At 42.8% G+C, this 23964-nt stretch overlaps 2 protein-coding genes across 2 annotated transcripts; both read left to right on the forward strand.

Annotated features, from left to right (window-relative positions):
- The first annotated feature begins 4484 nt into the window (after nt 1–4484).
- Nucleotides 4485–5378, forward strand: LOC133887893 (protein GL2-INTERACTING REPRESSOR 1-like). The gene is made up of 2 exons (XM_062327908.1): nt 4485–4612; nt 4720–5378. Exon 2 carries the CDS (start codon nt 4739–4741, stop codon nt 5075–5077), a length of 339 nt encoding a protein of 112 aa, XP_062183892.1. The 5' UTR covers nt 4485–4612; nt 4720–4738; the 3' UTR covers nt 5078–5378.
- An 11218-nt stretch (nt 5379–16596) lies between these two features.
- LOC133889224 (transcription repressor OFP13-like) lies at nt 16597–18046 on the forward strand. Its single transcript, XM_062329716.1, has 2 exons — nt 16597–17222; nt 17301–18046. The coding sequence occupies exons 1-2, from the start codon at nt 16737–16739 to the stop codon at nt 17763–17765; spliced, it is 951 nt and encodes a 316-aa protein (XP_062185700.1). The 5' UTR covers nt 16597–16736; the 3' UTR covers nt 17766–18046.
- The last annotated feature ends 5918 nt before the right edge of the window (nt 18047–23964 follow it).

The raw sequence follows: 23964 nt of genomic DNA on the forward strand, positions 1-23964 counted from the left end.
ATTGTCAATTCTTTCTAAATTTAAGCTACCTCTATGCATTATATGGCTTAAACTTCCTATCTCTACTTATTGCTTAGTTGTGCATGTATTGCTATATTCCTACAAGTGGTATTCATGAGTAAATCTCATTATATATATGCACATATATAGAGAGAGTTTAGATTATATCATGTGAGTTTCATGAATTATAATCCTTGTTTGTTCTTTTCAATTGATATCAATACCTTGCATCCTTACACTTGATATATTTTTTCAATTGGTATTAATTCCTCATCATTCTTCATAAGTGATATCATTCATATTAATCATGTTTTATAAAGTTCTCTCCTAAATGCTCTAATATTTTTCCTTGAGTTTAACATGTGTTTGTAGCTTTTTTAAGATTATTGACAAATGAGTAGAATTTTGATACTAAAGCAAGATGCAAGAATTATCTTGGATAGATTGTTGACAACAGGGAATGCATCTCGGGTTGACAAAGGTGAAGAAACTCATACATGAGTCGATCAAAGGAGATAGTGATAATAGTAAAAAGAAAGAACTATCTATATAGCAGCCACAACAAAAAGGGGATATAATAGCAAGAAGGGAGATAATGTTAGTAAGAACAAGCATGATTGTCCTTACAATTGGTATCTTAATTTGTTCTTATCATACATCTAAGCAAAGAGATAGAGTCTTGTGAACATTTGAATTTATGTATTTTCTTAATTGATATCATTTGCCTCTTACTTTGGTTGTGTTATCATCAATCACAAAAGAAAAGAGATTGTAACGAAAATAGTCCTATTAGACTATGATTGTGATTTTAGTAATTAATAATAACATAGTCATTAGGACTAACATGTTTGTCAAGAATATATGTTAGTAGGTTTTATGGATGCAATATATGAAGAAGGCAACCAAGCTAGGACAAAGTTTGATTGAATTAAAGAAGTTCTAGAGAAATTATTCATTTGGTGATCAGAACTTTGTACATACGGAAATATTTCTCCCGAATGTTTTATATTCATTGGACGGTCCGATGTTCAGAAGGTTATATATACCAAAGTGTTTTCACTCAGACGAGAAAAAGGAAGATCTCACCAGATGGTCCGGTGATCAGAATACTACACATTGGATGCCTACAACAAAACATTTAACAGAAGCTGTGCAAATGAGGAAAAGAAAGATTTCAATACATCGGATGGTCCGGTGATAAAGTAGTCAACACACCGGAGTGTTTTCCAGGAAAATATCAAAGCAGATGAAGGTCAATACACCGAAAGATCCGATGATCAGAGGGTTTACACATCAAACTAATTGCACAGAGAAGAAGCGGCTCAACTTGGCGTAAGACAACGCACTGGATAGTCCGATGATGAAAGTGAATGATACATCGAATAATATAGTGTTTAGAATGTATTTAAGTGGGGTTCTAACGACTAGTTATTGATGCTGTACTCATTTGATGGTTCGGTGCTTGTACTACTATTGTCACCGGATCATCCGGTGCTCATAATAAAGTTGAGTCATTGTAGCAGCGACTAGTTGACAGATTTGAGGCTGTATATATCCACTCACTCGGTCATTTGAAAGTGTTGGAGACCAGAGAACCTCATACACACCTGAGAAGACATCCAAGTCATCAAAATGCTTAAAGTGTTCATCTAAAGCGATTAAGCACAAGATTAGATAGTGATTAGTGCTTATAGACATAGAGAAAAATATTGTTATGTGCTACAACCTAAAGAGTGGATCAAGGAGTAATCCAAACATGTACCGAAAGGTATGCTAGTGTCTTAGAGTCTTGGTAATTCATCAGTAACTTATTGACCCTCCGACTTAGTGTGGAGTGACAACAAGACAATTGTACAGGGACAAAAGTGATCAGAAGAGAGGTTAGTGATGAGACATCATCTTAGTGGCTTGGTGACTCATCATGTTTGAGATCTTGTTTTGGTGAGTTGTTATCTCAAGAGCCATGATAAAAAATCTTAACAACCGAAAATATATCTTTAATGAAGCTCCAACGTAGACTAAGAGTAACTTATGTGCCACCGATACAACAGGATAAAAATTCCTTATATTGAGTTTATCTCTCTACCTTATTTACGTTTTTTATTAACGTACTTGCAATTTACCTTACTAGAGTAGGTTATAATCCTTTTAAACGATAAAATATACACATTAGATAAATCTAAAGCACGTATAGATAGAAATTAAGATAATTTTATTTTATAAACTTTTAAGTCATTAATTTCTAAATATTTTAATTTATCCCTCTTTTAAGACCTCGCCGTCCCTCGCAACCACGAGAGCGGTACTCAGTTGTATCGTACATATCCTAGTCACCTATTTATATATGAAGTTTAAATCACACTCCTTGTCACCAGCACGAAAGGACGACGCATGAACACCACGTGGGCGTCATTTTAGCACCACAACCAGACCCGTAGCAGAACATTCAGGTTTTGGAGCACAAAAGTTTCATTTCAGTACATATCTTGAAATAAGATAAGAAAATCATATGTAAAAAGGAAATTTAAAAGCAAAACTCAAGTGTACACCAATAGAACAGTATTACCAGTTGCCACCGATGAAACCACAATAACAAGAACACGAGGGATCACTCGAGCAGGAGACCTTTTTTTTTTTTTGCATGCTTTAATGAAGCGCCTTAGACCCTTCCATGAATTTAAAGAAGGGCACATGGGATTGGCCCCAAAACACCGACTAATCACAATTTATACATGCAAAAAGTATTTAAAACTATATCTTGTACTAACCTAGTGCCACAGTTATGAGCCCACATTCAGGTCAACCCCCCTTGTCTCCGTAGTTGGGCTGAAGTCGCGTTCAACTCCGAGCCTTCACCTGCAATGTTAAACACATAGACAACGAATCATGGCGAATGATGGCAAAATAATATACGATCGGGTAAAGTGAATTTTAATCTTTGATCCCAAGGGCAACACCATTCGGCTCTGGAACCCAAAACCATTCATTACTGCTTCCATTTGCCCCAAAAGTGGCGTTAATGCTAGGGTTAGTTATAGCAAAGGCAAAAGAAAAATGAAATCTCCAGATGGCTCTCTCTCAACCATGTAGAGTAGCAGTAGCATTGACCAAACCCAATGCAACACAGAAACCAAAACAACTTTAAGTGAGTTGTGTGTCATCATCATTAACCAAGCTGAGATAATGCAAGCAACCTTGGGAGATTACATTAGTGGGTTACAATGACTTGAGGAACAATTTTTCACTCTTTTCTTAAACGAAAGGCGATTACGTCACAAACCAGGATGACATATCTCTAGAATACTCACAAGTCAACCGTCGAATTTAATATATATGCTGTCTGCATTTAAGCATTTCTAGCTGGAAGCAAGCAAAATCCCAGCAGAGCTATGATTTATAGTGGGAAATGACATTACAAGGGGCTGCTCTTATGTGCATCAAACAAAGTAGCATTAATATGTACGCTTATCTCTTCGTCATTGTATGAAGATGCGCACCAGGCAATGCATGGGTACACAGGCCGTGCCTTGCACCATTTAAAGACCTAATTGCATAAGCTAGTAGCATACTCCATCAATCCAAGAAACTCATTTATTCAAATAAACAAAACCATGGCCAACATTCAAGTCCATTTAGTGTTCTTTTAGCAATACTGTGCCCAATAAATTCCATTCATGGCCGCATGATGTTGTGAAATCAATTGGAGGCCAGTCAAAATTTACAAGCTTTCCAAATAATCAAAAGGAAACAAAATTGATGAGTTTCAAGTTTCAACACTCAACTACACATCCAATAATAATTGTCATAATTATGTGACAAGTCCAGCTAACTTCCTTTTATGTTCACCCACTGGTCGTAAAATCTATCGGAGGTCAGTAATTTTCAGAATTTGAAACATGATTTGGATGTCGATAGCGAGTTTCAATTCTCACCCAGACATGCAGTGAAAGGATGCCAAAATCTAGAAAAGATTGTGGAGCAATTACTCCGCATTTACTAGCAAGCTAAAAACACCACGATTAACAAGCTAAAATACTAATTAATAAGCTAGAACACCGATTAAAAAGCTAAAAATACCGATTAACACATTAAGCACCATAATAAAAGGATTCCATCACTGATGTTCTTGTTTTGGGAAAAGCAAAGGAAAACAAAACAAAACAAAAGCTCAACTGTAGATATGTATGCCAGCTCGAGTTTTCCTCTTTTAGAGTCTACCTTCTGGCTTCTGCGTATAACCCAGCAGGCCACCACAAAATCTCTCACCTCGCACTTCTCTTCCACCCAACACATATTCAATCCCTCCCATGCCACTCCCCAACCATGAATATGTTAGGCAATAAAATGTGTATATACATGTACTGCTATAAGATAGAGAGTAATAAAATAGGAGCGTACCTCTTACTGGCACATTAAAGAAAACCAATTGACCCCCTCCCCCCCAAAAAAAAAAAAAAATCTCCTCCTATAAATACCTGCCATCTCTTCTCCAACCACACCAAAGAAACACCTCCGAGCTATCTAAAGCTCAGAGTTCTCTGCTTCCAGAGAACCCTGCATCCCTCTCATCTCCATCTGCAAGCCTCCGGCGCCTTGCTGACCCCGCACAACAGTAAGCTCCCTCCCTACACATATCTCGGTCTCTAATCCCTTTGTAACAGTAAGCAATCGATCCTGAAGCGCATATCAGTGGGTTAATCCAATGTTTGGTGGATGCAGACAGGGCATACCTCCCAGGATGAGCCACAGCAACAGGAAGAGCTCCAGGGGCCTTGACCTGAAGCTGAACCTCTCACTGCCGGCAACAGGAGACTCCTCCAGGAGGGCAATGGCTGACGAGGAGTCATCCCCGAGCTCCTGCCTGTCGTCAGAGAACGAGCATGGCCTGCAGTGGTCCAACAGCCCTGAGGCAACGTCCATGGTGCTTGCTGCCTGCCCTCGCTGTTTCATCTATGTCATGCTCCCCCAGGATGACCCTCGGTGCCCCCAGTGCAAGAGCCCCGTGCTCCTTGACTTCCTGCAGGATAACAACAAGAAGAACAACAGCAATAGCAGCAGGAGGAGCAGGAGGGGATGAACAATGAGGTTCCATTTGGTGGCACAACAATATCAATATCAAGAAAAAGCGTTATATGAAGTCCTAGGTCCAGTAGTTCTATTTTGTCCCGTTATTTCTTTAGTGTAACCGTGATGTATCTGTACTAAAATTGCGAGGCGCATGCACCCATGTGTTAGTATCACAATTTTGATACGTTGGGGCTATATATTTTGTCTTCGTTTTCCTCTTTAGCGGCTCTAAATGTAATAGTTTTGTTTAGGCATAGGACCAGACTTCCTGTTTTGCTTTTTATTCGAAGATAACGAGAAAAGCTTACCCCTGATAATGTCAAGTTCAGAAGTGATTTCATTCTAATATCCATAGGAACTTTAAATACCAAGCTTTCCCAAGTCATGCATTCCAATTTGCTCATTGTTTTGTATTAGACAGAGTATGCAGCCCCAAGATAGAAAGAAGGGGATAACGCAGGAAGAACAGTCAACCCCAGAAATGGGGTGTTAGATAGTTGTCACCACAGGTTAGCCGAACTGACCCATGGCATTATTACTTCCACGTTGCAACATAAAGAGGTGCTTTATGGACTCTCTACTAACCTTGAAAAAGGCATCAAGTAATTGAAAATGGTGATGGAATTTTGAATTGGAAAGAGATGTTTAAAACAGTATTAAAAAACAGCAGGCGTGATGCCATGCAATGAATACCAATTAATTTCAGCATCCGTCACTCTATCTCTTTCTATTATACAAACGCCATGCAGCGAATACTGATTAATTTCAGCATCCATCACTCTATCTCTTTCTATTATACTCCATCTGAATATGTGCATTATGACGCAGCAACCTTACTCAATGCTGCTTTGGTCAACTTTGCCAAGCCATTAGATTTAGATTCACTTGATAAAGACGCTCAGGTTATGTCCAGATCATCATAATTAGATACAGTGACCAGCCATACTACAAGTTGGTTTGAATCACATCAAAAGGAGAAAGATCGAAAGATCAAAACATGTGCGAATATAGTAGATGCCCTTTAATTCATGTTGACTGGAAATGGCAAGCCTGTTCATCTATCAAAGAAAACAACAGTGTTTCAGGCTGTAATATGGTACTTCAGTGACAAGACAACAGAAAAGGAATGATCTGTCATTAAAGAAAGAAAGAAAATGACGGGGACCACATAAAAATGAAAGAAGAAACAAATGAAAATTCAAATATCAAGCCAACATGTATTATATTGCAACAGTAACTTAAATTTAGCTAATTTAACCATTACCACATGTGAAGCTGTTACATTTGTGAATGCACAGGCTTATGTGTACTTGCCTTGTCATAGACAACTAGAAAAGACATGATCTCAACTCTCAAATGATCAACCAACTAAATGACCTGCATCATAAGCAAATAGGTAAGTGCAAACTTCTACAGGAAATCAAATCGGAGTATGCTAGAACTCATAAGCCAAAGAACCCGACAACGTGAAACGGATGAAAGAACAACAAAGCATTAGCCAGTATACATTAATGTGCATGTTCCTCTACTTTTTTTTTCAAATCATGTTATTTTTCATATAAAAAGACATCTGCAAGATCATTAGTGAAACAAAGGCCAAATCTGAGGCCTGGGAGATTCAATGAAGTGGGAAATTAACAAACAAGAGGAGAAACCAGCTGAAACTACAGATTAATCGCACACCATGGGGGTGTTTGGTTCATGGATCTTCTGAACTGCATAGAACAATCAGCACTCGAAATGCAGCAGAGGCGAACACCGGTGAATTTAAGTATATAATGTAGAGTGTGGCACACACGGAAGCTCCACGGATATTTTCAAGCTGATGCCAACTGCCAAGGGTCAGTCTTCTTACAGAACAAAAGAAGCAGGATATCAGTTCCTGACTATCTAAAAGGAATATACAGGAAACTAGTATCACTCTTTTTACATACTTCTGTTCTAACATCATAGAACTTCAACTGCCTAGATTACAACATAACATTGGCGGTTATGTAACTCAGCAGGAAAGAGAATTGAGAATTACACTACATGAACATGTAATTTGAAAGAACTGAAACTAACAGTCTAACACATGCAGTTTTAAAAAATGCTCATTAACAGGCGCTTTTGTTGCTTAATAGAGAAATAGGGAGTAGAAATGTGTACTCTACCAAAAGAAAACTGCTGATAATATCCAACATTATCTGAGCACAATTTGGAAAGTACAAGTTAACCACGCACCTTTAGATTATACATAGCCACACCTTGCCAAGTGATGAAGGCTAAAAATGAGATATCCCACATTTCCATTCTTTTACACTCTGAACATGTTTACCACTTGCCCGTTCGGGATGTCCCGTTCAAGAAAAAACCTTACCCGTTCAGCCTTTCCAAGTGTCCATTTGTGTTCAAGCTAACTGGTTAAGCAACACACAATTTGTCAATGCCACCAAAAGGGAGGAATATTACCAATGCCCATGAATGACCCGATAATTCGTCATGAGAATGCCTTGAGTTGGACCAAAAAAAAAAGTACAGTGCTATCTAAAAATGGCTGACTCGGTAAAGCTCAATTCCCCGACTGCACCCTTACAAAAGAGAAAAAAGGAACTTCGGTGCAATTATGCCGACATGTGCCATGGAACAAAAGGAGCCCACACGCGACATCTGAAGACCAAAGACAAGGATATTCACCAAATGCTGACCCCATCCATCCATCAAGGGTCTCAATGTCCAAAATTTTGGCTGTCTAAGGAGTCGCCCAAGTCCTGCAGAAAAATGTCGCAGGCTATGATCCCGCAGAAACCACATCGCATCACATGGAAATGGTTAAACGGGTTCACCAAATCGAGAACAGCTCAGGGTTTAATCCATCAAAATCCCAGATACTGGAGGAGGAAAGCAACCTACACCTGGACTTAGGGTACAATCAAACTGCAGCATTGCAGCCATCTCTACGGTAGACGTGAGAACACTGCAAGTAAAAGCACGAACTGTATCTCAAACTAGGGTTGCATCAACCCACCCACCCACAAGAGAGAGAGAGAGAGAGAGAGAGAGAGAGAGAGAGAGAGAGAGAGAGAGAGAGAAATGTAGCTTAAATAACCTCCAAAAAAAGTAAAGAAAAATCGAGACCCCAGAGCAGGGGCGGAAATATATCAAAATTTCTTCCCTAATTGCTTACTTCGATTCGGAAGCCCGTGCGACGAGGACGAGGAGAAGCTCCGGAGGGGCGGCGCGACCATTCCCTTCGTCTTTCGAAAGCGGAGGAAGCAGCCGCTCCGGGTTTTTTTTTTCGTTTCCTTTTTTTTAGAGCTAGCCGCTTTGGTTTTTTTATTTTGCAATTGCCACCTTTGCATTTTGTCAAAATATCACTAAATGTATCAATGACATATGAGATCACATCTCACTTGTTATGAACATAGCTAAATGGTATTTTTGCAAGCTAAGATTTCACTAGTGATATTTTATCCTTTTTTGAGAAATTTTATGATGATCTCGTAGTACTTTTGTGCTATTTATTTTTAGAATCAGATGATTTAGATCGGTTATTTCATATTATTCAAAATTAGTTTAAAAATATATGAAAGTAGTATAAAAAGCATAAAGATATTTTTAGTAAAAAGAAATGGCATGAGCCGATCATAGTTGCGCTTGAAAACCAACACAAACTTGATAGTCTAGCTGAACAACCCTGTCACCTCCCATCTTGTTGTCAGTCCCACTGCTCGAGTGCTCCTCTCTAGCTCGTGCGTGCCTCTGCCGCCTTGCACACGCTATAGCATCTCCGCCTTGCGCACGCCATAGCATCTCCCGCGTGTCGTAGTTGGTCCTCACGAGTGCTGCCATAGCTCTTGTGTGATTGAAATAACCGGGTATTTTATGGATTACGTAGAAAAATATAATGTCCTTTAATGATATGATGAGTAAAATATAACATACTTTAATGATATAATGAGTAAAATATAACGTACTTTAACAATTACTAAAATAACTAATCACATGTATGATAAGACTAAATCTACACTACTTTTTATATATAGGTAGTATGAAGCGCCGTAAAAATTCTCTTTTTTCATTTGATAAAAGCCGCTTCACCGTATCGCTTTTCTAAGACAATAGAATAGATCATATCTCAGCCTGCACCCGAGGATGACACATAGCCTACTATGTATTTTTTTGCGCATCACTTTTTTTAAGACAATGAAATGAATCATATCTCGGCCTTATACTTTCTTTGCACATTGCTGGCATCTCGGACATGGCAAGCTGCGGCACGATCACCCACCAAACTTTACCGAGGCGTCGTGGCGCAGTGCAGAGCAGTTCACTGTGCTTCCAAGTTCCAATCCGATACAGGAAGGCCACTCAAGTCCAGGCCAAAACTCACAGCGTGTCCCTGGGGAAGTGATTGTGTCCCTCGGCCCCAATCTAGCGCATCGAAATTCCTCTCTCCCATGATCTGACGGCTCAGCACGAGCACGCGTTATCCTCTCATCCTTCGCGCCGCCGCTGATCTTGTTTGTAAGAACCATCAAATTCGGACGTGGCAGATAAAAATGGCCAATCAGCTCCATTTCTTGGTCCGGAAAAGAACAAGCATGAACAGGCATTGGAAAGTATGAAACGAAACGATTCTGGAATCTGACAGGATAAGATGGATTAGGCAACAGATCAGCTCACTCTCGTTGCTACGCGTGAATTCGTCCGGCATAGCAAGAACAGTCTAGTTGTAGGTTCCAGAGTAGCAACAAGAAAGGATAAATAGACGTTTCATAATTTTTTATAAATAGATAATTTTCTTTTATTTTTAATCACCTAACGTATCTTAAACATTAAATAAAAGTAAAATACTCAGAAAAACAAAACAAGATAAAAAGTTTGAAGGCAATATGACTCATGGATAAAATATGAATCATATGTTTCATTAAAAACATTTTATGTGTCTTTGTGTCCAAAAACTCGTAACTTTGAATATGGACGAAACAGAAACAAGATCACCGAGCAAGTAAACTCTCCAAGATGATAGTCTAAAGGCAAAGGAATTCAAGACATCACCACATAGATATGTGTATGTGAATTCTATATATCTAGCATAAAAAAATAGCTTTTTAAGGTGTTGAAATTTCAACTCAAGAAAAAAACAAAAATCAACAACAAAACACCAAGAACATGCAAACTTGGAAGGGAACAAATAGAAGAAAACTAGAAGAAGCGGAATTCAAGCATATGCAAAAAACTTAAACTTAATTACTCAAAGATATCAACCCTATTTTAAACGGATTACAGAGATTTATCTCTCAAAACTCTCACCTATTACATAGATTAAACACTCATTTCCCTCTCCTCTAAAACCCTAGTGCAAAGCTCTTATATGGATGGCTCAAGTGTGAGGCTTTCCAACTAGCCATACCACTCTATTTATAGCCTAGAAAACTTGACCTCTAAATTTTTTGACTGTTTCCAAAATACTTCTCTCTTGTAGTACACTCCTACCTACCACCGGAGGTATTTTGATCCATTTTCTCCTTTATGTATCGGACAAACGTGACGCCTTCACAACTTAGCTTCATCTCGACGCAAGCTTCGTGATGATGCCACGTGGACCTCCAGTCCTCATACGGTTTTGAGATCAAACCGCGAAACCCTAACACGCTTATCAAAATGTGACTAGCCATCACTTACTTCCACCTGAAGCAAGTGCTCTATGACACGTGTCATCCGTCTTGCAATCTTGATTGCTGACAAATCTCTCCCGCTCACGATCCCTCAGACCGTCTTGTGACTTGCACTAGCATCCCCTTCATTTGACTTTATCAACACGTCGCCTTCATCAACCTTCATCTCTTGCCTTGCTTGACCTCCACGTATACTGCTAGAATTATCGTTGACTCCGCTTGGCTTCCTTGATCATCTAGCACCAAGCACCCTTCTTAGCCTTAATCACCTGCCGTCGCCTGCCAAGTTGCATCCATCAATTATACACTATGAGACCATTAAACATGCATCTCCAGAACCATATAACATCATCACATATTAGTCCAAATCGAAATCAAGTTAAAAAAGATCAGACATAATAAAAATATGAACACTGGATGGTTCGACATTCACACTAGTGCAGCACCTGACCATCTGGTGAGTACAACTCCACTGGAACCTGGTTTACATTATTCTCTGAAAAAATTAGTCTGATGATCATAAAATCCCAACACCGGATAATCCGGTGAACACCTCAACATTTGCCTCAGAACTAAAAGGCTCTGGTGATACTCTTCGTTGTTCATACGTCTATCACGGGATCATCCGGTGAGTACATCACCATTGAAACTTAGTTTTCAACCTCTTTAAAAATCTTTATCCGATGAAACCTCCGGTGATCACCCGTGCACACCCCGAACCATCTGGTGAAGCTGCCGCAACAAACTTCCATATTTGCACCTTTCTTCGAAAAAATTAGTTCGGTGCTCATTCTCACTTACATTGGACCTTCCGGTGAATAAATTTTTCTCTGTATCTATGCTGAAAAGCTTCGATGCTCATATCTACCACATGCCGGACTATTCGGTGAAGTCAAAAACTCTCATACTGGACTATCCGGTGAGTACAAGCTTTCTGCACCGAAACACCGATGCAAACTCCAATTCTTTTCAACTTTAGTTAGACAAAATCAACATTACAATATATAACCATACATATAATAACCAACAAAAAGTACACAAACATCAATCACATATCACACAAGATTAATCAAGACACATCTTAATTTAGTTTCTCACTACTCCCTCCTTATCATTGGCATGCAAAAAAACAAAGGCTACCTACCCTTGATTTGTGTAGGCCACACTTTGTCGGGTCGAAGCCTCGAAGGTTCTTGAGTATTTTCACTTAATGAAACCTCATCACGCAGTTCCCAATGGTACGTATGATCAGTTCATCAAGCACTAAGAATGGAAAATTATGGACACGTTCGGTGCTGTTCCTGTCTCTCGTCGTGATCAGCATCGACCGGCTCTCAATTCCAGTCGGTGTCTCGAGCTATTCAACATGCTCGAAGCTGATGAGTTACTGGAATACCAGGATGACAGTATGATAAGATATAAACGAGTTGGATGTGCAAGAGACAAGCAGCAAGTCAACTTTACATGTGCAAATGGGGAGTTTGTAATTAGTAGACAGAAGTTGCTAACTCCATTCCATTATCCAGAGAGCTCCGCTCGGCTCTGAAGAATAGTTACAAAACAAATGGAATTGTTCAGTCAGACTGTCAGAGACTTATCTTCTGTTCCCCATGATTCAATTCTGCCTCCCGTAACTCGGCACCATCAGAGGAACCAACCACCTGCTCTTTCTCACATGTGCAGTGAGTACAGTGTACAGTACATGACTGATTTGTTTAGAAGGAAACAAAAAAAAATGATATAAATTGTTCTAACCTACAACTACAATTCGCGTAGACGAGTATAACGAGTTTTTTTTAAGTGGATCCACGTTGTTCTCTCCGATCCAAATCCAACAGCTCGAAATTCTGAGTTTGGGGTTCTCAAATGATACGAGCTGCTTGTGCTGAACAACCTGAATTGCTACACCGACGTATAGTATGCGGTTCATAACTCCAATACCATCACTTCAATTATTTTATACTAGTTCACTTTAAATTTAATTTTGAAACGCCCCCAACAGCAACACACATATAAAGGCTTTTGCCTGCACCCACATAACCTGAACAAGAACTACACTATCAGCAGGAAGAACATCACCATAAGAAAACAAGAATGTGGCATCCAAGCACAGCCAAAAACATGGAGGAAATTAAGCTCTAAAGCGAAGCGCCCATGCATGTAGGCGCTTGTCGGCTTATAATTGCCGCAGCACTTGTCGTCCTATTGCCAAGGGAACAGGTCATCAGGCCATGGAAAGAGAAAGCATGCACTACCCTTCTAGCACTAGCACTAGCAACTTTGGGTCAAACCTTTAGGCCCCGTTTGGATCAAAGGATTCGTGCAGGAAATATGGAGTTTTTCATTCCCGTGGAAAAGATTCCATCAGATGCGTTTGGATCAAGGAACAACACCATTCCCTTCACGGGAAATAAAAAATCCAGTCTAACCCAATAGAAAGAATCATTGCTCCGTCTTTTCACGTTTGGAGAGTGTTTGAATAAAACAAAAATCGTGCGATGCAAACAATCCAAACTTTCTATTTTTAGTTTTAGTTTCCCGTAGTTTTTTACCTTTTATTCTATTGTATTTCTATATTTTCAATTCTTCCTGTATTTTGTATTCTTTTGTTCTAAACGGAGCCTTAAGATCCATTTTATGTGAAACCAAGTTTGTTTATGTTCGGACCTAGCTTTTTCTTGTCCTGAGGAACAGGGAAAGCTCCCACAGGAGACATCAGGAGTTCAGGGCACATTAGGAGGATGATTCATGGCCATTTGCCCCCTCCATTTTGATTGTTTTCTGCCTGAATCCATCTCTAAAGCTACAAATTATATGCTCTACTCGATCAAAAACACCGTGCTACAAATCAACCACGAGGCACATGTAATTCTCCTTTTAGTTGGGTGCTCTTCATCCGGACCATCGGTCTCTCGATCCGACGGCCGAGGACACCCGCAGGCTGCAGTCTCTCACACGTGCACAGCTGCCACTTGACACGAACTCAAAGAGCACTAGCTCTATACCTAACTGCCACTGAAAAATTTGAGTTTACTTATTTACCATTGCTTTTAATTTTTATTCCCTACATGCCATTACCATCCATTAGCTATGAAATGACTGTTAAATTAGATAAAAATATATCTTCGCCCTAATATTCTTTCTACAGGTTGAGGAGCGACTTAAGCAGGCAACTGCCGAGAGCTTGACGTGGTGTGGCTATGGACACCACCAACCTCCTCACTCCTCCCCACCTCCACCACCCCTCTTCCCCTTCCCCCGTCGCTCGTCTCCGTGTATCTGCCTCGCTCGCACATCGCTCCTCCTCTCTCGCCTCCACCTCGCTTCGACAACGATAATAGCCTCACTGCTCGCCATAAGGTCTCCTCCTCACTCAAAGGTACACCAATTCTGCTAAATCAATGGAACTCCCGTGCTTCTTTGATGCTCTTTTGTGGAAGTGATGAGCCGGTATGCGCTGATGGTGGCAGGCGCGGATTTGCAGTGGCAGTCGGCCCAAGTCCACCAACTCCATGTCCACCTCCTCATCTCCGATCGCCTCGGTGGCTTGTTGGCCTTTGTGCTTATGCTGTTGCACGCCATGTGCCAAGTCCAAGCGTCCCCTGCCTTCGCCCCCTCACCCGTCATCTGCCCAACTAAATTCCCCACCCATCCCCGCACCTCCTCCACGTCGTCGCGCACCTCACCTCCTGCCTCTGCTTGCCTTCCCTCACACCTCACCACTACCTGGCTCTCCACACGAGCCACCTAGCCTTCCTCCTGTCGGCTCCTGCCAGCACGTCTTCCGTCCCTAGCCTGATAGCGCATGCCTACACTACAGCTGCATCCGGCTCCCCAACGAGGGCCTTGTCAACATGTTGTTCCCCATCGTGCTTGCCGTCGGGGATGCCGAAAAGGTGCAGATTGAGGACGGGCCAGAGGGCAAGGACAATATGGTCATTAACATAAAAATTGATTGGTTAGGGTAAAAATGCAAACGGTAGCTGACGAAATGGATTGCAATAGCATATAAGGGATGAAAGTTAGAAGCAATAACAAATAAGTTAACTTAAATTTTTCAATAAAAGATAAGGAATTATGCTATCTTCTAATGACAAATAAAGAATTTTCTCCTACTTTTAACCATAACACGAACAGACAAGCTTCCCTCCTTGAGAGCAGCAATGGCGGACGCTTAACTAAGCGATCAGACATTAACTATGCGTTGTTTAATCTTTTGAGAAGAGGCCAAGGGAGAGACTTTTCTATGAGATGTTTCAAACTTGTCACATTGCCCAACCAACTAGTCTGTGATTGTCTGAATCTCGTCTCCATTTTAACCTTCAGACCTGTGCTCTGGTGATGTACATGGTGTACTTGACCTTGGTTTCTTCAGATAGATGAGACAGAATGTCTCGTTGCAAGTTTTCGCTAACCGGACTTGCAGGACAGAGCAACCGCAGGGCCAGTGAGATCGATGTGTCATCTTACACCTGCCACCTTGTATTCAATAGCTTGCAGATTGTGCCAGGCAACCTATAGATTTTTGCATCTGTATTTTCTTTTTCTTTTTCCTTTTTGAAATCAGGAAGGGAACAGTTGCAGTTCAGGTAACAATGAATGTGAGATTCAGGAAACGGCAGTATAGATCAGAGTAATCTACAAGGTGCAATGTAAATGCTTTCAGGAGATGAACAGCAACGCACAGGTCGAAATAGGACCAATGCCCATAGGACCTGTAGACCAGCACGGCTATAAGATTTTGGTGCTGTTTTTCTAGTGTCTTCTTCCAGCAGAAAGCCAGAAACAGCTATCGGGTACAAAATAGTTTAGAAAGGCAGCTTTCCCACGTAATAAAAAACACATTTAGAAAGAGAAAATAAAGCTGTTGCACAACCAGAGGGAAACGAACATGACAAGCATACCCTAATTTCGCAACAGACATGTTCGTACCAAAGAAAAAAAGATCGAAAAGTTAAAGAAAAGCACACAACTTTCCTATTTTATGCATGAAAAGATTACTATTAAGTTTTTTCTTTGCAAGGTAGAAACTACTATAAGGTCGTTGTGAACAGTTACAAGCAGATACTCTTGCCCTCAGGATGAACTGTTAAAATCAGATTTGGCTGTTTATAAAGTTTTACTATTAAAATGTTAGTATATCTCATTTTATGGTATGAACATTCTTTCTTTCATTACTGGAAAAACTGAATGACTGTAGTACAAATAATATTTAAGAGCAAATTTCATAGCACTACAACTTTATAGTTTTTAGCGTCAGAAAAATATACTTATATGCACACGTTTTAGAGAACCACACATACTTTGCGTACATTTATATACACATATTTTAGAGAACCACACATACTTTGCATACTTTACATGTGTAGGCTTGTGATAAAATGGACAAAGTATATATTTAGTTTTGTAATAAAATACATAAAGTATGTGTAGTTCTATAAAATGAGTGCACGAAATTGCAGTTTTGCTATAGTAAAAATTGTATAGGTATAGTTTTCTCAACCTTTTGACCCTACATTTTGTCACTTCACCATGACTTATGAATAATGAAGAAGTGTATGTAAAGTGCATAAAATGCAAATATATCCATTATAACAAAGAATTTAAAAGCAAAAAACTGTCCTTCTTTGCTGTACTGAGGTGGGGTATATATAAAATTAGGGATGCAAATTGGTGAACAACCCTCGATCCTCTTTAATTCAACTAATAATATTACTATTCATAATTTGAGTAAATCTTTAGAAAACAAGTATAATTCATTAAATTAAATAGAGCCGATGGATACACCAATTTGCAACCCAGTATAAAATGTTGGCCTTGTAATTGGCCAGTAGACCCTTCAATGGCAGTATTCAATTCCTTACTGAAATCTCTTCAACCCCTACGGCGTCGGTAAATGAGCATGAACTCGCTCTTCTCCGCTTTTCGCTCTCTATAAGACAACGAAGCAAGCAAAACAGAGCAGAGCGGCAAGGCCACCACCCACCCGTCGAGCGCCGCGCAAGCGCAATGCCTCCTTCCCTGCACCCTCCCCACCTCCACCTCCACAAGCTCAAGAGGCGCCACCACCCGGCCGCCATGGCCAAGAAGGGCCTCGCCGCCATCCTCTACAAGCTCCGCGATGTGCACCGCCCGCCGCCGCCCTCTCCTGCCCCGCCGTCGCCGTCGACTCCGTCCGCGCACTACGCCCAGCGCTGCTACCCGCCGCCGCCGTCCGCGTGGCCGTGGCCGTCGTGCCGGCACCCGCGCACCAGCTCGTTCCGCGGGCCCAAGGACGACACCGCCGTGTACCGCACTGTTAACACCGTCTACGACACGTCGGTGGAGCAGTTCCGGAGCTCCCTGGATTTGCCCGGCGAGCCCGCCGTGGAGCAGGTGGAAGAGGAGGAGGAGGGGGAAAAGGAGATGCAGCTGCGTGAGACGGCCGTCGTGCGCGCTGTGCGGTCGGAGCGGCTCTTCTTCGAGCCGGCTGGCGCTGAATTCTTGGCGAAGCAGGTAATGCATTCCGCATGTCTTCTACTGTTCGACGAGAAGGCGCCACTCAAATCAGTTCTAACGCGAGAGAGGTTTCAGGAGGCGGCGTCGGCGCGAGGCAAGAACGAGGCGACCGCCGTGGTGTCCGTCAAGAACGACGAACCAGCGACCACCGCTCCGTCCGACAAGAACGAGGAGGCGGAGGCGGAGGCGGAGGCGCTGGCTGCCGCGGTGAAGGGCGGCGCGGTGGTGGTGACGGTGGAGTCGAAGGACCCGTACGGCGACTTCGGCACATCGATGGCGGAGATGGTGGCGGCGCACGGGCTGCGGGACTGGGAGGCCCTGGAGGAGCTCCTGGCGTGGTACCTCAAGCTCAACGCCAAGGGCGTCCACGCCGCTATCGTGGGCGCGTTCGTGGACCTGCTCGTGGGGATGCAGCAGCAGGCGACCCCGCTGCCGTGCCCGCCGTCGCCGTCGCCCTCGTCGTCGTGCATCACCTTCGAGGAGTACTCGTCGGCGATCTTTGACGAGGAGTACTCGTCGGTGATCTTTGACAAGAGCTGATCGAGGAGTTCGTTTCATTTTTCTTTAGTCTCGTTAGGACTTGAGAGATGAGATGGCAGTTTTTGTGAATTCCTTTTTGTGTGCCTGTGGAGGAGGAATGGAAGGTGTGGCACGAACTAATGTAGCTATGTACAGTTTCTAAAACTAGTTGATGCTGACCATTAGAGCAGATTAGTGCGTAGATGACTAATTGATCATATTTAATTAGCCTGTTCTTTTTTGATCCTTTTCTATCTGTCTCTTGTGTGTAAACTGAACTAACTCTGAAGCATGTTCATCTTTGTTCCTGTTGCTGTAAGCAGCTGTGTTTGGCTATTTCCTTAACTTTTGTTTCTTGAGAACTCATTTCCTTAAAAAAAAAATCATGGCTTTGAGCATAACTTGGCCCTAGATTTTGTATGAAGATCTGGACGAAAGTTGAGTCAAACATTGCTGACCCTTGGTACTGCAATTAACATCATGAGGATTGAAGGATTAGTTGCTCTGGTGGTGTCTTCGTCAGTACAGTATTGATGCTGATCCAACAGGTAATAAATTTGAGATGTTTGCATGGCATCAATGCGTCAGCAGAGGATGTTAATTATCATTTATCAGCTATTGTACTGGTTGTTTTGACATGTACGATCTTGAATATACATTTTTTGCCATTAATTTTTCAAGTTACATAAACTACGAAATACTATATTGTCACAAGTAATCTGCTAATGCCATTTCTATGTGGCAAATCAAAAAAAAGTTTATGCATATTCATGGTCAAATTTTGAAAAAGTTAGGTGCACCATGCACGTATTCTAGTATGGGACACGAACCCTCCACAGTATTAGAGATTGCAGAGTGCATTAAAAATCACTGATATATATAGATCCTGGCTTATATGTTAGTGACTCTGTAGTACTTTAAAGGATCTTCCTCCAGTAATTACACTGAGAGTCTGGCTTGGATAGTTCAACTGGTGCGGCAGGCATCCATGCACTTTGGCCTCTCGGCTATGTATCTTATATGGATTTTCCATTATGATATCAGGAGTTGATCTTGTGTGATGTAGGCTATTAGCCTTAAGCATACTAGAGTGTTCAGTTGATCCATTTTCTCGAAAAAAAAGCGTATGACAATGAAATTATCGGCTTTGGTTATTGATAAGATCTTGAGATATGATCCACGAAAAATGCACGATTACATCACCCTTTTTTGAAAGGAAGATAACACCACCCTCTCCCACGAAATTGCCATTCTTCAGTGGATTTCCTTTTTTCCCTTAGAAAATCAACCACATTTGTCCCCATCTAGATAGGCTTCTCAATTCAAGCATACGCAACGTCCGATGCATCTCTCTTGCTTATTTTTTTTAAAGAGATTTTAATTTTTGCTACTGTCCTGATTTTTCATTGGAGGCTATATGAAGACTGGTTTTACTTTAAAACACAGCCGGTAAAGATATAAGAGCTAAAGATCAAACCCCCAACTCGTTAGTTCGCTCCCTTAAACTTACCAACCGAGCATTCGCTCGTTCCCGATGCATCTCTCTTGCTAAGGCATGGATTTAGTCCCCTTTCAGATTTTCCAGTGTTCCATATTATGATTGAGCCCATGCGTTGCAAGGGATGCCCTTTGTTTAATTACAGGACTTTTTTATAACGAATTTTATATTGTGTTGTCCGAAAAAAGAATCTCCTATTGTGGGTTTGTGACATTTTAGACGGTGATAAAAAAAAGTTGCTGATGCGATGTCAAATATTTGCACTCAGCTTTCAGCTAAGAGCAGTCCGGCACCGGCAGCCCCTTTCAGTGTCTGGGCTTCCTTGAAAGCGTGGAACAAGTGTACAGGGGTCCATGAATCTATAGCTGCTGACCATGATATGAACATCTCACAGGACATGGCACACCAGTGAATAATATCAGGTACGTGAGGTCCCCCACTTGAATCCTTCCAATCCAAGCGAACTGCCAGTCAAGTCTCATGTTGACTCCCTTGGAGGCAGATTCACTGTTCAATTCTAGTCTGTGACTATCTCCAACAGCTATCTCAAAATTTCATACTCTATAATACAATTTCATCTTTATAATACTATTATAGTATCCACTATCACTATTATAACACTGTCTTTTCAACTATCTCCAACAAACACTCTATAAATCAACTTTATTTTCTCTCTCCTATATTAAATTATTTTCCTTTAACCAATCCGTTCACTCCCCACCGCGAACTATCTCCTTCCGATCCCCTCCCTCCCCATCTTCGTTCACTCCGCCGCCCCTCTCCCTCCCCATCTTTGTTCACTCCGCCGCCAGCACCTTCCTTCTTCCCCTCCCTCTCCTTCCCACCCTTCATCAAACTCTGTAGCAGGAACACGCGCACGCTGCCAGCCTCGCCGAGCAGCAGCCTCCCCATGGCAACTTCCATGGCGTACAGGGGACGCGCCGGCTCGAGCTCGACGACCGCGCACTTGTGCAGCTCCACCGTCGATCCGTTCACTCCGTGGGGCTCTCACCCATGACGCCGCTGCGCACGCCGTCCATGGAGGAGGACGAGCTGCTCGTGGTCAGCGGGGCCGGCGCCAGCGACGACGAGGCCGACGACGCGCGCGCTGCGGCCTCCGCTGCGATGACCCCCGAGCAGCGGCTCCGCACCGCCGAGCTGGATTGGGACCTTTTGGATCTGGGTCATCGTCAGACGTCCGGTGGGGAGCAGTCCAGACAACGGACTAGGCCGTTCTCGTTGCAACTGGCGCAGGTGCGGAACCCGCCGCCGCACCTCCATGCTCACTCCCTCGCGTCGTCTGCCGCCCTCGCGCTCCAGCTCAACGAGCCACGCTCCACCTCCTGATAACGCCGTCTGGTGATTTCGCCTTGCATCTCCGAGAAGTTCCCCTTGAACTCGTGGAAGAAGCAGCCGCCTCCCCGAGTTTCGCCCTTTCGCGGGAAAGGCGGGGCGGTTGGGGAAGAGGAAGACGAACAGTGTTGCGGCCGACTCCATCCGCCTCCAAATTTGCCATCGCCTGGAAATTTTTTGCGGGAATCCACTTCACTGTAGAGGTTGATACGAATTCTGTTGGAGATGTTTTGCGGGGTGCAGTGAACGGCATCCGACGTGGATGCCTACTCTCTTGGAGTAGGCCTGAGTAGTATGCCAATTTATTATATGTTGAGAAATTAAGTTAAAATATGTTTTGGTTTATATGTGATGAGTGATTGATGAGGTTGTCGATTTGGTTTGTTAAGTTTCGGATTGCCTAGGTTGTGTGTAGAGTCCACAAAATTCTTCGGATAGTCTGTAATTTTGAAGTGAACTGAGATGTGTGGAGAATTTGCATATTTTCTCAGAGAATCCGCAAAATTCTTCGGATAGTACACAATTTTGAAGTGAATTGGGATGTGCAGAGAGTCCATACATTTTCTCGGAGAGTTCGTATTTTTGTAGAGTGTCCGTTCTTTTCTTCAGAGAGTCCGCAGTTGAGCAGAATTTGAATTTCGATTAGAATGTGTTCTGAGTTGATTTGAGTTTTTAATTGAGTATTTTGATTATGAACTAAATGCAGATGGAGTTAGAGATATGTGTTTGTTTGTTTTATGGTGTGCAGGTGATGAATGTAACTTGACGGTCAATGGTGGATGATCGAGGTCAATTGTGGTGCTTGGTACCAGATGATCAAGGAGATCAAACAGAGTCAAGGGTGATCCTAGCGGTACACATGGAGGACAAGTAAAGCTTCGAATATGGATGAAGACGGCATGTTGATAAAGTCAAACAAAAGGGATACCGGTGCAAGTGATAAGATGGCCCAAGGGATCAAGAGCGGGAGAGACTTGCCGATGGTCAAGATCAAAAGACAGAGTACATGCGTTGACATCAGAGCATTTGCTTAATATGTAATCAAGTGGCATGTCACGCTTTAAGAAGCATGCATAGGGTTTTACGATTTGGCCTTAAAAACAATATGAGGACTAGAGGAGTACGTGGTACCATCGCGAAGCTTGCGTCGAGGTGAAGCTAAGTCATGAAGGTGCAATGGCCGTTCGATGAATGGAGAAAAAAATTGACCAAAACATACTCAGTGATAGGTAGGAGTGTCCTACATAAGGGGGGTATTTTGGGAAAAAGCTAGAGAACTTAGATGTCAAGTTTTTTAGGACTATAAATAGAGGGGTAGGGCTAGAGAGAGCCTTGAACCAATCATTTAAGCCCCTTATGCCACTCATATGAAAGTATTGTGCTAGGGTTTTAGAAGAGAGGATGATTAGTGCTTAGCATATGTGGTGAGAGTTTTAAGAGAAAAATCTCTGTAATCCGCCTAAAATAGGGTTGATCTCTTCGAGTAATGAAGTTTATTTTGTTACATACGTTTGAATTTCACTCCTTCTAGTTTTCCTCTATTGGTTACCTTGCCTTGTGTGCAAGTTTTTCCTTTTCAGTGTTGATTTTTGTTTTTTTAGCTAAAATTTCAACACCTTGGGAGGTTATTCTTCTTGATGCTAAAAGCATAAAATTCATATACACATATATATGTGATAGGGTCTTAAATTCTCTTGCCTTTAGACTATTATTTTGAAGATCTTCTTCGCTCGGTATTCATCTCTTGATCCTTCAGTGATCTTTTCTCAAGATTCAACCTTTATGTGGGGATGAGTCATGGATTGGTTGCTGTAAAACCTAGTGTTTGATTCCAACCATGAGACCCATATTTGATTGAATATTTAAGTTTTGTTTTTGATCTTTCTCGGAATCTCTAGACTCTCCGATCCAATTTTCGGACTCTCCGGTCCCATCTCCGAAGTCTCTAGACTTTCTGGGTAAGTGTAGCTTTTCTACTGCGTATTTGTGTTGCGTTCTGTAGTGATTCTCTTTTAGAGGTGCGTTAGGTAATTGAATAGGAAAAGACCATAAATTTCGTAAGAAATTTGTTGAGGTGTCTATTCACCCCCTCTAGTCGTCACTCTCGATCCTACAATTGGTATCAAAACCTGTTTGATCACTTGTTGATTCCAACTACGAGATCCCTACTGCTCGCACGACTTAGGTTCAAATCGAACAGTATGAGGCCAACAATAAGGTCAAAAATATTTTGTTCACTAGTCTGAGTCAGAATGAGTTTGACAGGGCCCAGCACCTCTGTACTGCCCGAGAGATTTGGAATACTCTGAGTGTCTTTCATAACGGCACTAATCAGATTAAGGTCAGACACCAAAGCACATACAACCAAGAATACCAAATGTTTGTGCAAGGCCCCAGAGGGTCTTTGGATGCGATGTTTTCTCTCTTTGATGTGATTGTTAGTGATATTTGATCAACTGATGTTTTGCTCTATTCTGACCACGAGAGAGCGATCAAGCTTCTCTATGCTCTTGATCGTAGCTGTCGGTGTATTCAGAACCAGGGGTCCCTAAGTCCCGAGGCCAGGCCGGCTATCCACCACATGTCACCACCCTGCGAGGTAAGAAAAAGCTAAATCCCGGGAGAAGGTGCTCGGGGCCGCCGCCTCTGGTTCCCGAGCACCCTAGTTCCCCGATGATCTGCAGGGTCCAAATACTAAGACCAAAGTGCTCGGGAGAGAGTGCTCGGGGCTGCACGTGGCAGCCCCCGAGGACCCGGTGCCCCGAAGGCCCCACCAAAGTGCTCGGGAGAGAGTGCTCGGGGCTGCACGTGGCAGCCCCCGAGGACCCGGTGCCCCGAAGGCCCCACCAAAGTGCTCGGGAGAGAGTGCTCGGGGCTGCACGTGGCAGCCCCCGAGGACTCGGTGCCCCGAAGGTCCCACCGCAGTACTCGGGAGAGAGTGCTCGGGGCTGCACGTGGCAGCCCCCGAGGACCCGGTGCCCCGAAGGCCCCACCAAAGTGCTCGGGAGAGAGTGCTCGGGGCTGCACGTGGCAGCCCCCGAGGACTCGGTGCCCCGAAGGTCCCACCGCAGTACTCGGGAGAGAGTGCTCGGGGCTGCACGTGGCAGCCCCCGAGGACCCGGTGCTCCGAAGGCCCCACCAAAGTGCTCGGGAGAGAGTGCTCGGGGCTGCACGTGGCAGCCCCCGAGGACTCGGTGCCCCGAAGGTCCCACCGCAGTGCTCGGGAGAGAGTGCTCGGGGCTGCACGTGGCAGCCCCCGAGGACTCGGTGCCCCGAAGGTTCGCGCAAGATCATTCAACGACCCGAAGGGTCCCGTCGTCAGGGTGTCATCCAGTCAAAGGCCCAATGCCGCATTTAATAGGCACGCGC

This window comes from Phragmites australis, chromosome 13 (assembly GCF_958298935.1).
Source record: "Phragmites australis chromosome 13, lpPhrAust1.1, whole genome shotgun sequence".
NCBI lineage: Eukaryota > Viridiplantae > Streptophyta > Magnoliopsida > Poales > Poaceae > Phragmites > Phragmites australis.